Here is a 16,673-nt window from a genome sequence, read left to right as displayed (position 1 = left end):
ATGTGTTCTTTAAAATTTTAAATAAAAATGACGGAGAAAAGTTGGTGAAATGCTTTTTTCCTGTCCTTCTTAGGGAAGAAGTATAGATGAGAACTATACTTTTCTGATACCTAAACATGGGAGCCATGCAAGTTGTGTATTGGTCGCATGCTTCATCTGCCCTTACATGCTACATTTCTACTAGAGGTAGTGTCTATTTTATGTTACCGTTGAATTGACCGCGCATGTTGAGTGAAGTGAGTTCTGTGACACTGAGCCAGTGGAGTGCAATAAATTGTCAAAGTTTAATTTCTTTAAATGCAAATTTAAAGAAATTAATTTTAATGAATGAGGAGAGGTTAGAAAAATCTATGATTTCGAGTTGAAAAAAACTTCTACTAAGAAATTTATTTGTACGGGAAAACCCATATAGCACTTTACTGATTGTATTTTTAATATAACATCATTGAAATTTTTTATATCTGAAATATTTAATCGGTGCAATTTATGTAAACCAACAAATGCAGTTGAAATGGTTCCAAAGTGGAAAGAGTTTTTATTTTATTTTTTAATTATGGCAATGTTAATGTGCTAATAGAGTTTATTTCTTCATGCGGAATTATTTTAAATATTAAAAAAAAATATATACCAAATAAAAATTGGTGTGGTGAGAAAACTATTAACTGGATTATTCAGAAAGTCCTAAGTCAAGTGAATGTTTATTATGTGAGATTTAATGTGTGTCCTGGCTCCATGGTTCAATAACTTGCTAAATGATCATAGTCTTTTTTTTTAATTTTATTTTTTTAATTATCCTACATTTTTATATTATCCTTCACTAAAGCTTGTATTTTTACTGAAAGATTTTTTTGTATTGTGTTAAATTTAAAACGAATTTGGAATATATAATAAAGCACACTACTCAAGATTATGTGTGTTGTACACAGCCAGATTGAGCTTAGTTTTTATCTTGTTTCTCTGTTTTGATTGTAAACAAATTTTGATTTATGATATGGTAATGGTATTACAATTTGTAGTTAGTTCTGCTTCTGAGACTTGCTGAAGGCACTACTATTGCTACCAAGTAAAAGAAGCTAATAAGATATTAAATTTATGTAATTTTGTTTTCTGTAAATTGGTAATCAATGTTAAATTCAAAAAATTACATTTTTGCTGTCAAAATATAAAATTATCAAAATTTAATTTTTAATGAGTATGGTATAAGTATTAAATTTTCCTTATTTTATACCTATACTTATAATACTTATTTCTGTTCAAGTAGATATTTTTAACAATGTTGATTTGAGAAGAAAAAATTTATCTCAAAAGTTTTAGAGATAAATTTCAGACCTGCTTTAAAATTCTTTTCTTATAGTTCAAGTTGTTAAAAAAAATCACAATTATAACTTAAAATTGCTTCTTTAGATGTATCTTTTTAACCTTTCTTTTACAACTGTTGCCAGAAGTGAACTTTATAAACTGGCTCTATCATGTTAAGTACCCTATTTAAAAAGTAACCTATCATATTGTTTTTATTTTTTCAAAACAAAAATAACCGTTTTTACTCACTAGCTAACCTTTTCTGCTTATGCTCTCTGTAAATATTCAGTTCTTTGCAAGTCTCACAGCTCTAAAATAGGGAGTGTTTCTCATGTTGAAGTTTCTCTCTTTAAATGTGCAAAACCTTGCCTTTTCTTTATTCATTTAATTAGTGACGGTTGTATAAGTTCTTATGATTAAAAGAGTTACTATGTGAGATGGATCAATTCTTATTGCAATGAAGTTTCTCACTATAATTTAAAAAGTATTTGCTTTGACATTAATCTGGGTGTTAATCTTGGAAATTATTCACAATACTCTTTGAGTGTGGAATATGATTAAAGTCTTGTAAGTCATCACAGTACATTATTTATTTCCCCATAGATAAATAAACGTTCGCCAAATAGATTACTAGCTGAGTTTCTTGAAATCTGGATGTTAGCATAATTCATGCTTTAACTTCTTCAAAAGTTACATTTTAACTTAGAGCTGGCTGAAAAACAATTTGGTTTGAAAACAAGTATTTTTTTATTTTATTTATTATTTTAACAAAGTTCATGTAATAGCACATTATTTATCATTACATGTATAAAGATATATAAACATTCAAATTAAAGTAAACTGCCTTATTTTTGTGTTCATAAGTCTCCACCGAGATTATGATTCAAATTTAATAAACTAATTTTTAATGAGTATAATTTGGAAAATTAATAATTCTGTTTGCATTAACAAACCTTTTATGATTAGTCAATCACATTTGTAGTTATGTTAAAAAAATAAAACAATTATCCAAAGAAGGCTAATGAACTGTAAATGATCTGGTTAAATATTAATAAATCAAAGTGATTTTGGTTTAAAATGTGTAGGATGTCAAGAAAACTGCAGCTCAAATTGGCACTGGAGTTATGCAACGTGAGTAGTAAAATATTAGTCGCAGAATTGTCACAAGACCTTTTGCATGGATGAATAGCTGGAATTAAATCATTAGTAAAAAAAAAATATGATGACTACATTGCAGTTTACCTTACAACGTTTAAATGGACTTCGAGAATAGTGAAAATATACATTTGTCTGAAGAGTATTAAATTCAATTTACTGGTGAGCGATGAATGTTCGACAAGAAAAAGAAATAATGTTAAAATTCTTACAGACAAACATAGTTAAGGCAATATTATGGTTTGGGGTCTCTTTCGTTTCAAAGAAACAGCATTGCTGCATATTTATAATATGGATTTCTCTATGTCTTGGTATTTAAAAAAAAAAAAAAAACGATTTTCTAGTGTATGCAGACTAAATGCCACAAAATCTGTTCCTCTCAGGAAGTGTTAGCAAATTATCCAAATCACACCTCAAAGCGTGTGAAGGAATGGTTTGCACATAACATCTTACTAAGGCCGTGTCATTTTTCCAGATCCCATATGACATTTATGGGAATAAGTGAAACGTCGTGTAAGGAGTCATCAATATTCAAATAAAACCTAATCTAAATAAATGAATTAAATCCAAGGCTTGCAACCAGAAAGATAAAATTATCTGGAGTACTTGGAAATTTCTATACTCAATGAATAGGGTCATAAGTGTTTTTCTCCCGAGCAAACTAATGGCAATCGAAATAGGCTGCGGGTGGCGCAGAGCAGAACTCTATACCTATGGCAACACTTCACATGCTTTCCCTATTAGCGTGTGGAAAGTCATAGAGGAAGGAAGTACGTTAGTTTCTCTCTTGATTTTCATATAGATTAAAATCTTTTAAGTTGGAAAACTACATTAAACATAGTTCTAAAGAAAAGTATCACGGAAATTTAAAAAAATATTTTTATTAAATAAAAAGGAGAAATATTAAGAAAAGGGAAAATATCGTAGTACATGAAAACTGAACAACTGAAAAGAGGAGGAGAGGGAAGGGAGAAGGGCTAAAGACATGAAACCGGTCTCTCCCCAGATGGCGTATTCGAGTGCTGCGATCGCTAATAATTTGAGGGATCGCGGGTTATACTGAAAACGAATTATAAGGCATATGAGAAATACAATCTTAAATTTACTGATAAATAATTTCAATGAGTTTTCTATCTAACTGCATGCGGTTCACGCGCTTCCGATTGCCACAAAATATTTTCCCGCAAAAGACTCACAAATCAGCTTATCCAGTGTGCGGGTGGGTGACCACTTGGATCAGTCTGCGTAGGGACCGAGGGTGTGCGGCATTGATCCTCGTTAAACTCTGCTACTGTAAAGAGGGCTCGACTTCGCGCGCAGGTCGTCGGGCTACCGAAGCGGAGGCGCCACCCCTCTGCAGAGGATCAAAATTGTGATGGTATGTCTTCGGATCATCCTCCGGGATGTTTCCCAGACCGTCGACAATAGCCCATTGTGCAGCTCTAGTGCGACGTAAATTAACAACAACAACATTTTTCTCTAAAGAGAAAACGCATGAACCGCTCCTAAAATAGTCCTAAGATTTCACGAATCAGGTTCTCATTCGCATTTCTGAAATCGCTTCTGGGAATTTTTTTCATGAAAGAGATTTTATTCCATCATGTTAGAACCGTTTACACTGCCATCTAAAATTTTAATTGAATATATTTATCCGCGAAAAACTCTCTAAATGCGTTTCAGTGTTCGCATACACATGCGAATATGGAATTTTTTCGCATGCGTTAAGACTGGCTCTAATCTGATTGGTGCAGCTTTCACACTGCATGAGCTGTATTAGAACTTTTTTTCGGATCAATTGTGACAAACACGGTACATATCAATTACATTTCAATGAATCAATCGTAAGTTGATTGGAAGTAATTGATTAATGATTAGTTATCTTTGGAGTTATCTTTAAAGAGAACAGCGATAATGAGGAAAATAATAATTTTTTTTCCTTGCTCATAATTCCGATAATGAAACAGCAATTTTACATAAGTAAAGGATAGCTAAAAAGACAAGATATCTGTAATAGGTCTTGAATAGTCATGAACAAATAAATATTAATTCTTTTTTTTATATATATATAATTGTTATCTTTGTTTAAGACTGAATGCATTGAGTTTATTGTGTTGACATCTTTATTGAAATCATAATTATTACTGTCAGAAACGCAATGGATTTAGAAGTAATTTCTGCGTTTTGTTTAATGCCATTTGCAATGGTAGTTGCTGCGCAAGGATGGACTTGGGCATTTGCAATTCTCAGTTCGGTACCTTTATTATTAATTTTATATTATTACAATAAATTCATGTCCCAATCCAAGACAAAATTCTTCTTGGGGTGGAGTGTGGTTACATTCTTCTTCCTTTTTGCTGTATTTGAATTGGAAGTGGTACCGTATTTGGAAATTCTCTTTTCTGAAAATTTGTGTCTTATGTGTTGTGTCGCAGCTATGTGCTTCTGTTTTTTCATTGTCAAATCGAATTCTCAACCCGCTTCACAAACTGTTCTTCAGAATGAAAAATCTGCTCGAATAAAATGTGAAACATGCACAATTCTACAACCAGTTCGTACTTTGCATTGTGATTTATGTGGTTTCTGTGTTCTTAAAAAAGACCATCATAATGCTTGGCAAGTATGCTTAATTGCCTGCATGATTTTATTTATCAATTTGTGAATGCTGAATTATGTGAATGCTATGCATTTTAATGTTTTTTTTTTTTTTTTTTATAATAATAATTTTCTTTGAAATCCATTTAGTTTGATATCCAATTGCATGTGTTCTTAAAAAAATATGTTATGAAATTTATGCATCATTTATTTTTAATTTGTTCATAGACAATCTCAGTAATGAATCTGATCTTATGTTTTGTTATATTTTGATACTGTTAAAACTATTTTTCAAAGTGAGCCTTAAATTTAAGTTTTATAATAAATCTTTGTAATTTTATTTCTGGCTGCGAAAATTTTAAATATTTTATTTGTTTGATTGGTTTATTGTTTATCCTATTGTGTTTTATGTTTAGAAAATCAAACTATTAGGGTCAGCCACAATTTTAAATAAGGCTTTTCAAATATTTCAAACCTAGATTTTTTTCTTTCAAATTTTAAGAAAAGGGCCTTACAACCTATGTCAATACAATTTATATTAATAAATAAAAGTTATATAAATTCAATAGAACCTCTTTAATATCTACTGAAAGGCAGATATAAAATTTATTTGAGATTAAAAAAGTTGATCTTATCAGTTAAGAATTTTTTTAAAATAAAAAATTTTATAATGCACAATCATTGTAGTGTTAACTACATACAACATATATTTTATTTACTATTATTTTTTTAAAGTTCATTATTTTAAAAGTTTTATGCTTCCTAATATTAATTACATTTATTATTTATATAAGGAAGCATGAAACTAAATATGATTATTAAGTTTCAGAAAATATAAGAAAGCTTGACTCATGATGTCATTCTCAGTGAAGAACTTTTTAATTTTTGCTTTCTTTTCTAGAGATGTGAAACTTTTAAAGTAATTTATATTTATAATAGGTCCTTTTATAAGAAATACAATTTACTTTGAAAGTAACTAATAAAATTTCATAATTAATTATAATTACTAACTTGTCAGGAAGAATAAGATATGTTGGCGGTATTTTGTATTATGCTCATAAAAGTGTACTCTTTTCTACGTTTTTCCAATTTTATAATTGCAGAAACAAATGAAATGATGACTTAAAAAAATAACTTAAATGTTACTATAGAAAAGTTTTTGTGACAATGCAATATATAGTGCTGTCACATTTTAATTCATGTTAATGTTAATCTAATGCTTTCAAATACTTATTTGGGAATTGTTTAAATTTAAAATATTAAAGCTGAGATCAAATTAAAGTTTCAAATTTCTAGAAAAGAAAGCAAAAATTAAAAAGTTCTTCACTAATGATGACATCATGAATCAGGCTTTTTTTTTCTTTTTTACAATATTTATTTACTGTAACTTATTGTTGCTTATTTTTTTCCATTTATTACTACTTATTTTTTTGAAGCTAGTAACAATCAGATTTTAAATTAGAAAGATTTCTCAAAAAACTAAAGCAAGTTTCCTATTTTTTAAATTTCATTTTGTACCAAAATCTTATGTTTTTACCATTTAAAATAATGATAATAACATACTTATTTAAACTGTATTTTCCTTATTTTAGTGCTATTAAAAATGACTTAGTATTTCATAGCTTTTTAAATATTTTTAAAAGTGGCAAATAGAAAAAAAAAAAAAAAAAAAACAGTGTCCTGTTTATTTATTATCTCTTGGGCAGTGACAACTTAGAAAATATTTTTAGTTTTGTCTTTTGTTTCAAAATTTGCTTTAATAGACATTAAATTATATAAAATCAGTTTTTCATAGTTACATAAAATACATGTAAGTTTTTCATTGTTTTTATTGCATTTTTCCTCAATGAACCTTATATCTGTTTAAAAACATAGTTTTATGACAATTTCGCAATATGATTTTTTAAATTATTAAGTCTGGATATAAAGGACATATGTATAATATTAGGCATAAAAGTCAACTTCTTTATTTTCACACTATTTCAAAAACTCATCTTGTGTACCAGAAATATGATACTAACCAAATGATGAATATTTTCAAGAAAGCATAAATGTAATATTTTATTCATTAATAGTGTCGCAAAACTCTGATTAAAATTATTATATCTTTTAATAAATCATTAATTGAATAAACAAAAATGTCTCATTAAGAAATATAATTTTGTTGTTCTAGGTTGGATGTTTGTATTGGCTCAAGGAATCAAAAGTATTTTATTGGTGGTTTGGTGTTTCTCTTGATAAGTTGTGTCTATAGCAGTAACTTGACTCTCACCACTATCTGCCACCCTACACTGGTTGCAGGAATACTTCTCATGCCAGATGACTGTACTGATGTTTTTGACGATTTTCAGTCAGTAAAATTTTACAATTTTAAAGTATTCTTTGTATCATTTGCAATTTATATTATTTATGATAAATTTGTACTGAAAAGGGAATAGATATGTATAATTATTAACTACTGAAAAACAAGTTAAATCAATCTTTTAATAATAATAATAGATCTTTTTCTTTTTTTTTCTTTCAAGTATCAAATCTATATTCAGTATTTGTATACATATTTATTTTTTATTTTTGTCTTAGTTTGCATTCTGGTAAGTCCAAAGTTTTATGGGTTATTTACTTAATTTGTTAGCTTTTGCATTTCTAAGCAAAGTTTCCCATTGAAATATTTATTTTCATTACTAAATGGTATGCTTTGCTTAAAATACTCAAAAGGAGTAGAAAAATATTCAGCAGACGCATTTTGAATTTAAATTATATTTATTAAAAAAAATGTGAGTGAAATGTTATTACTGTTCTGTGTTTCCAGCACATATTTCTGAAAGTTTTGAATAATTTACTATTTCATTAAAGTGTTACAGAGATAAATTTATACATATTCTGATATAGTATGACTTTTACTTAAATACTCATAACTTTGTATGTGTTTCCCAACTGACTTAAATAAAATTGAAAACTTTCTTCGAACACAGTATCAATTAAAAGAACACAAAATATCAATTAAAAGACTTTTGGCTTAGTTTGATTAACCCTTGTAATTATCTTCCTCTTGTTACAATCCTTTTATTGCCACCTCATTGTGGCAAAATTTGTTTGAAAATCATGGATTTTTTTAAAAATGTTTTAATTTTATAGAGCTTTATATTGATTCATACCACAGGGATGAGTTTGGTAGAGCTGAAAATCGAAATTAAAGAAAAATCTATATTTTTATCGACATTATAATTGAAAAAGTACCTGGAAATTGAGCAAGAAAAAAATGTATGTAGAAAGCATTTATCCACAGTGTGCTATCAACGTTTTAATTAAAATATTAATTCTAGATTTTATTTATTTATTTAAATGATTCAAATATGAATCCAATATGGGATTTTTAAATCACGCAAATACGAATATCAGCGCTTAATTTTAAAATCGCGCTAATACAAGTTTTGATGTTTGAGTTTAAAATCGCATGAATACAAATTCCGAATTATGGTTTTTACTCGAACACAAATAATAATTATAGTGGATTTTAAATCAAGTGAATATGAAATGCGATATTTAATATAAAGTTGTAAAAATTCAAAACTCGATGCGAGATTTTAAATCGCATAATAAGGAGTCACAATGTGTGATTTTGAATCATGTGAATATAATTATAAATTGCTTTTGCATTGTTAAGAAAAAGTGGAAAAATAAATATTTTTTATTTCTCAGGAATTCAAAAAAGACAAAATTTTTTGAAGAGGCAGTTTTTCTTTTCTTTGTTAGCAGTTGTAGAAAATTTTCTGCTATGGTGACAAATTTTCCATGAGCAGCATTTGCGTGTTTGTGTATATTATAAGGGTCTGTCTCCCAATTTTTTGTAATTACAGTCACTAGTTCAAAAAGTGCCAATAAAACACTTTACATGGCCCTGGTTGAATTTAGCATAATTTCCAGGTTACATGTAGCACTTTTCTCTTCAGATCAGTAAGGTTTAATTGCAGTACCGTTTCTTTCAGGGTCAATAAGCTGAAACTATCCGACTAGAAGAAATTGGCAATTTCGAATAAAATTTTTTGTATCTGTATTTTAACTATTGTTTGTTAGCTTTCAAAATCATTTTAAATTTTTATTCCCTTACCTTCAGAATCGAAGTTTTAGTTTCTTTTTTGTTTTCTGACAGTTGAAACAGAATAAAAATTATATACTTGAAATAAATTTTTAGAAAAACATTGATTTTGAGAAAATCTCTTTAGGCTAGCACACATTACAATAGATTAATATAGAATTCTTTGATAGATTAACATACAATTAATTAATATAGAATTCAATACATTAATATAGAATTCTCTGAAACTTTGTATATAGATTTTGTATAATGTTAACTATGTTTTGAACTCGAAGCTAAGATCCAAGTGTGAATTTATCATGCTTTTCGTAAGAATGTTTGGAATTTTTATTTAAAAATTTTTTACAATTTTGCCATTGCCTATTTTTTTCAAAAAAATATTAATTGAATTTTCAATTAAATGTTATACAAAATGTTTTCCTATATTTACTTATTAAGTATTAATTTATGGAAAGAAATTAAATATTATCTTAATGTGTTTTAAAGTCTTTAAAAGGGGGACAGTAATTATATTTATCCGTGCAATTAAAATTTAAAATTGTCACTAAATTTTTATTTTTAAAGTTTTTTCAGTGCTGGTCATTGATTTGTATATTTTAATATATAATCTTAATGTAAAAATTGTCAACGGTAAGTAGGAATTATGAGATGAAATTTTCCTAATTGTCTTTAGCAAAAGTTACTTTTTTGAGAAAATCACTCTTATATTTTTAAAATGTCATTGCAACAGTACTATAACTCATTATGAACTAATTAAAAATCATTCCCTCAACAGCCCATTGTGGGCCAGGGAGTTTATGGAGGATAAGGCTCCACGATTTCATGACCAACGGCATGATTATTGCAATGTGGTCAGCTATACTCACAGGCGGCCTTTACTTCCCATACAAGCTGATACCCATCGATCTGAAACCCCCACTGGGGATCAAACCCCTGTTCTTCACAATGACAGCCCATTGCTTTAACCACTGAGCCATCGTGACTCATTTACTAATGTAATTTTGCTAATTCGAAGAACTAATTTTAAATTTATGACTATAGTTAAAAAATTTAAACAATGTAATAAAATGTTTTATACATTTTTAAATTGATGATTCTTTTAAAAATTTCAATTGATTTAAATCAATAAACCCTGCATATAAATATAAGATCCCTCACATTCTATTACTTCTAAGACTGTAGAATCGCAAATTTAAGACAATTCAGCATGAGTCATAGTCATGAGTATTAGATTGATTCTGACTATTTAAAAGTTTGGTTCTATGGGCTAAAAAAAAGCTTTTATTTATTTATTTGTGTCATCATTTATTTGTGTTAAAATTATATGTCAGCACTATCTCTTAAATTGTATTGTTTTCTACCAGGCCTTTTATTTTTTTGCATGAAACATATAACAGAAATTAATCTCCCCCTACTACAATGAGCGTTATTATTATAGCTTTCTTTGACTGAAATTTTTCGGTTTCACAATTGTTAAAGAAATTTAGTTAATAAATTTGCCTTTTTTATATTTTGGCATTTTGTCACAGCGATTCAACTTGACTTAGAATACTGTGGGTCCTAAGGACTCTAGATATTCATGTTTCCGAGTTTTTTTTACTGATGGCAGGTCTATATTTAAAATAATATTAGTCTCCCATTTATATTCTTTAGAGACATCAGTCCGAACAGTCTCACAGAATAATGCTTTTGTCATAACTTTTTATTTTCTCATCCCCTTAAAATTTATTTTAGCGTATTTAATGCTCTATGGCATGCAAGCAGAATCGCTGTTGTTAACAGAACTCCTTATCAAAGCTATCCTTTATGCAAATATGAAACAAATGTGTAATAACTTTTGTCAAAAAATAGTAAAATTAATTTAATCATTTGATTTGCTTTTATAACACTTCTTGAATTGTGCAAATGATTAAAGAAGTAACACAAAAATACACAAATGATTAAAGAAGTAACACAAAAATAAATTTTAATTATTTTTTTAAGAATATTAATTTAATTATCAGTATTTTTATCTTTATAGCATTGCAATTTGCTTTGTGAGTGCAGTTTATACTTTGATGATTGCTGTTTTCTGCTCTTATTTGTTACTACAACAGCTCTGGTTTGTGTGTCACAATGCTACGTATCAAGATTGGAAAGATGGAAATATAAACTTATATAATAATGGGATACGGAGAAATTTAATTGATTTTTGGTATGGTTATTACTGAAACGAGATCTCAAAAATATTTGTTTTATTTGTCAACCAGTTTTTTTTTTTTTTGAATTTGTATGTTTGAAAACTATCAATTTATTTTTGCATTTGTTATATATGATGTTACCAACGTAACAAATACTAATAATTTTTTTAAAATTATTATTTTATATTTTCCTTAAAGTGATTAAAACTCTAATAATTGAGATTTCCTATGCAGACTAGTGCTTATATATTATATTTTTGTGTCACTGTAATGCAGTTAAAAAAAAAGAATTACTGTATTATTCTGTATTACCAATATTTATTTGAATTTTTATGCCATCATTTATTTATTTATTTTTTAAAAATTATTTATTTATAATTGTAATTATGTCAGCCTATTTTATTAGAATACTTGTATTTACCAAAATACATTTTGAAGTGTTGTTTTTCTTACATATTTTGTTTTTTTATTTCCTCAATTTCAGCACTATGCTGACATAAATCAACTATGCATGAAGTTTTAATGCTAAGCACGAGGTTCTGAATTAAAACACGTTTTTTACTGCACAACTGCATAGAATTTCTGATTTTATGTAAGTAACAAATAAGTGTTTTGTTGCTGAATTGCTTTCAGTTTTGCTAAAGAAATATGAAAGCTGTAATTTCGGTTGTTTCATCCATATTATTAAAAGTATTGTTTAGTTTGACCACATGCTTCTACTTTTGACCCTCTATTACAGCTAAAAGGTAGTGTATTACATAATGTTAGCATGTATATATCCAAGAAGAGTCGTACAAAGGTTGTAAATGAAAATAAATCAAATTCCAAAATCAATTAAATAAACTAACGATTCGGTGCTGCTTTGTACTGTTTACTAAAAAAGGAGAAGATGAGTACTACTGTGGCATAACTATCACTATAAATAATAAATACCAATTCACTAGTATGTAAGACATGTTAACTTGATTCCATCACAAGGTACCTTTTGATAGATGAAGTGTGACATAGTCGATAATTAAATCTCCCCACTACTATGTGGAATAATTAGGCAAGTGAATTCTAAAATAAAATATCTTAATACTTATTTGACAAAAAGACATTTATTAAATATTCATATTGCAGGGTCTGGCAAACAATTTTTAATATAACCTTATTAAAAGTGAAAAAATTAGCAAATAATAAGAGTAGAGTTTTACTAATGAATAAATTTAATTGGTTTCATAGTGGCCAAAGCATAAACGCTTATTGAAATTTTCAGGAATGGTTTGCTAGCCTTCTACCTCTAATCTCTCCGATTCACACTAAAGCGATTGTTTGTGTGAGTCCAAACTTTTGCGCACAAAGTAAACAAAAGATTTCACACTGTTGTTTTCTTTTGCTTAAACAACTCTAAACTAATAGATCTGTTGCTTGACTTTGTAAAAAAACTTAAAAACATTATATAAACTACAAAATAATTTATTATTAAAATGGTAGACAACAAAAAAATGAATACAAATTAAAAGGAAAAGAGTTAACTTTCTTTCTACAGTGCAGTAACTTTGTCCGAGTTTTACTGCTGCCCCCTATAATTCTAAGTATGGCTAAGTATTATTGTAACAAAAATCTCAATTTTTAGAGTTTATTGATGAAAATCGGGATGTTAACTTTACAATGAAATATTGTAATTATACAAAAGGAAAACGGGAGTTTTTTTAAATGATAATTGAGGTTCTATTGTAGTTTTGAGTTTTATAATTGAATGTTTGATTGCATACATTGAATTGTTATTGATATTCCAGCTCAATTATTAGAAAAGAGGTAAAATATTAAATGTAGTTGTGCTATTTCTATTCATGTTTTTGTTAAGGAGTATATCATAAGTATCGTAGGAAGTACCTAGTTGTATATATCCTAGTAAGTTGAGTTTTTTTTTTGTACATAAATTCTTTCAAATAGTCATTGTCTTTAGATTAAAATGTTTATTTTGTACATTATAAAGTGAGTTTTATGACATTTATCACTTTTTCTTTTTATATTATAGTAAAAGTATGTATTTTAAAGTGTAAAGTTTATCTATGTATAATTTTATATTTGCCTCATTTTTATTTTCATATCCTTTTATTTGAGATTTATTTCGATATTATTTTATCGACTCTAGTCTTTCATTTGCACTGATATAAACATAATTTTATTTATTGGAGATTATAAACATTAGCAAATTTTATTTTCTAACTATATTTATGTTAACTTTTGATTTTAAAGGAAAGTTTGGCCTCGTAATAAATTTGCAAAAATAATATTTTTTATTGCCCTTGGCTGTGATATTAATTGTCAAATCTAAAGTTAATTATTTATCTTTTTCATAAATAATAGGATTATAAGTCTCATTTACATTATCCCTCCAAACGTTCTGCTCGTGGAAAAAATTTAAATCGAAATTTTTCCACTTTGCACTACTTTTCTATTAAATTTCATGGTGAAAACCAGTTCTTTAATGCAGAAAAGGTTACCGCTTAAAGTTTGGAAAAAAGCAGGGACTAGCGTTAAGAGGGTTAATGACTGATTAAAGGTAAAAATTCATTTTTGTTACAAGATCTGAAAATAGGAACATTCAATTAATGCTTATATACTTTTTTAAACTTATGTTCAAACTACTGAAATAATCATATCTAATTACTGTTTAATCTAATATATTCACGACAGGTTTTACTATTTGTAGATACTTCTTTCTAAGTCTTATAATAGAGATACCAATAACTTTATTTGAATTTATCAAAACTGTCAAGCTTTTATATTGTAAGATATTTGTATGTAATGAAACATTGGCTGTATTTTTCTCTTTTGTTGCCATTGAAGTATAAATGTTTATTGTATAACTGTTAGAACAATGTAACTATTCGTGTGTATTGTAGTATTTTGAATATTTATAAGTGGTTATACTCAAGCCATTTACAATGTTTTTTTAAAAAATATATTTACTGTGTTTAATAGTAAAATGTTGATGTATATAGAATCTGAAAATGAATTCTGTGTTTATAAAGTAAAGAGTGAGAGAAAGGAATTCTATTTTATGCAAATTGTGTACAACTTTAAATTAGATTCTATGTCTAATGCTCATTTATTGTTTCAAATATTTTTCTTTTGTAATTTAGTCATATGTTCATTCGGCCAATAAAAAACGTCCTTCTACATGTCTTTCTACTTTTCACTTCAAGCCAACAAATCAGGTTTTCAGATTTGCTCTCCTTACGTCTATGCTTCAGCACTGGGGTGAGAGACCATTGCATGTTGTCCATGACTTTCAGTCTCTGTTTATTTTTATTTGTCCAAGTCATGTTCATCAATTATGTTTATTCATTTAAGTCTAAATTATGTTTTTTGAATTTTTCTTTTATAAAGATTCTCATTCTTTTGCAAAGATATCTTCACAGCTAGTTCCGTTTTAAAAAGTAATTAGTGCTCAAAAATAAATACGTATTAATGTAGGGGAATCTTTTCAGTTGGCCACTCTTGTAGTTGACCACTAGAGCAATGCTTTGCAAGTGGTCAATTTACAGGGGTTTTAATGTGTTTATTTCAACCCAGTGATAAAGATCTTGCTTTGAAAGCCCGTGTGCAATGAGCCAAGAGGCAGACTAAAGATGTGGATGAATGATTTAAAAAATTTAAAGGTCTCCAAGAGCTGTATGGAGAAATATTGTGTGGCAGGCTAGGGCCCACTCCGGGCTGTAGTGCCAATAAAGAAGACAGTGTTTATTTATTGTTTTCTTATTTATTACAAGTAAAGTATAGTGGGTATTGTAAGTATGAGATTACTTCCACAGTATCTTTTTTTGTAAATTATGAAAAGTATATTACAAGTATGTAATGAATAATTCGCAGATAAAGTTTATAGGATTGGTGTGTCATGAGATAATTTTAAATCTCGTAAAGGGTCCAGAACTTGGAAAAGTGTGTGAACCCCTTACTCTACTGTAAAGAATCGTTTGGGATTTGGTTTCACGAAAATATAATTGTAAAAACGGAATTTTAAATGTCTAACGTAAAAAAATGCTAAAATAGTTAAATTACATGCATAATTATTGCACTTTTATTAATTGAAGAATGTTAAAATAGTAGTTTCTTGATCGTGTATTTTCGTTTTCTTACATTTTTGATATGTTTATGGTTAAAAAAAACTTTCTTAGGACAAAAAAAACTTCTCTCTTTTGTAAAATAAAGTATTGACAAAAGGCGGTCTCCACCTTTTTTTGTCGACTATTATTTTTTTTCTTCAATAAATATGGAATTATTTATAATATTTTGTAATATTCTGAAAATTGCTTTACTTTATGCTTTTTTAATTTTATTTTTAATTTTTCTTCATTTTAGAAATCAAACTTGTAATATTTACCTCATTTTGAGAAATGCTTTAAAATAAATGCCTTACATTATTAATGCCAAAAGTTTTTTTTAATCGTTTAAAGTTTTCTATTTTTGAAAAAGTGATCTCATGTTTTTAACCTCTTAATAATCTTATTATTTTCAAGAAAATTGTCATAAAATTGTATGTTTTTTTTATTCAAGAAAATAATATGAAAAAAGTGTATATACAACGTATGTATTTATTATTGATTTTCAGAATTTTTTTTAGCTTGATATTTAGAAAATTTAATTCTTTAGGTGAAGCCAACATTCAGTGTTATTGAGCTTGAATGTTGATTTTCCTGTAAGCAAGGAAAATTAAAAAAATACCTGTTTTAAACGTAAAAACAGAATTTTTTAAAACTTAAGCATAACAATAGTATATATTCGTAATTTTTTCTTGTATGCATGCATGTAATGTTTCTTGTATGTAATTTCAAAGCATGAGATGCAAAGGCCAACATCACACTGATATATCAAAAATAGTAACTAGTGTGTAAAATAAGAAATAAAAAATTCTGGGCTCAGGAGACTGATATATTTGGTGTATTACTTTTTAATGCTGTGGCCCGGAAATATCACGGGAACGGGAAATAGAGGTCGATACTTCACTCCCTCATTTTTACGGACGCGAGAATGAGCCAAAGTCAAAAATGCCATAACTCATCACTAGCGAGTATAAGAATTTCATAATTAGTCCTATATTATAAAGCACTAATTGTCATTTTCAATGAGTAGGATGAATTTAAAATGATTCTGAAAAATTTATATATGCTGATTAACGAATAAGAATCTTTTGCTTTTTTCCATAGCTTTTTATCAGAAAATTGAATTAACTAATTTCTTATTACATGCAATATATTTCTGTCAAACAACTGGGAATACGTAAATCCCAGATCTGGATGTCTAGAGATATCTTTAACTTGACAGGAAGAAATAAAAACTGATTACACACAGCTCTTAGA

General features: G+C 27.7%; 1 protein-coding gene across 2 annotated transcripts; it reads left to right on the top strand.

Moving 5' to 3' along the window:
• The first annotated feature begins 4,320 nt into the window (after positions 1-4,320).
• GABPI (zinc finger DHHC-type palmitoyltransferase GABPI) lies at positions 4,321-12,810 on the top strand. Of its 2 annotated transcripts, none has more exons than XM_016055744.4 (3): positions 4,321-5,067; positions 7,220-7,396; positions 11,163-12,810. In XM_016055744.4, the coding sequence occupies exons 1-3, from the start codon at positions 4,610-4,612 to the stop codon at positions 11,350-11,352; spliced, it is 825 nt and encodes a 274-aa protein (XP_015911230.2). In that variant the 5' UTR covers positions 4,321-4,609; the 3' UTR covers positions 11,353-12,810. The 2 variants fall into 2 exon arrangements, with proteins under 2 accessions (XP_015911230.2, XP_087012942.1); XM_087156816.1 differs by having other exon boundaries at positions 4,934-5,071; positions 11,163-11,486.
• Positions 12,811-16,673: the final 3,863 nt, after the last annotated feature.

The sequence above is a fragment of the Parasteatoda tepidariorum genome, chromosome 2 (assembly GCF_982258835.1).
Source record: "Parasteatoda tepidariorum strain Cologne lab strain chromosome 2, Ptep-v5.0, whole genome shotgun sequence".
In the NCBI taxonomy this organism is placed as follows: Eukaryota; Metazoa; Arthropoda; class Arachnida; order Araneae; family Theridiidae; genus Parasteatoda; species Parasteatoda tepidariorum.
Note: the sequence above shows the minus strand (reverse complement) of the source record. Positions and strands in the feature narration are given on the sequence as shown.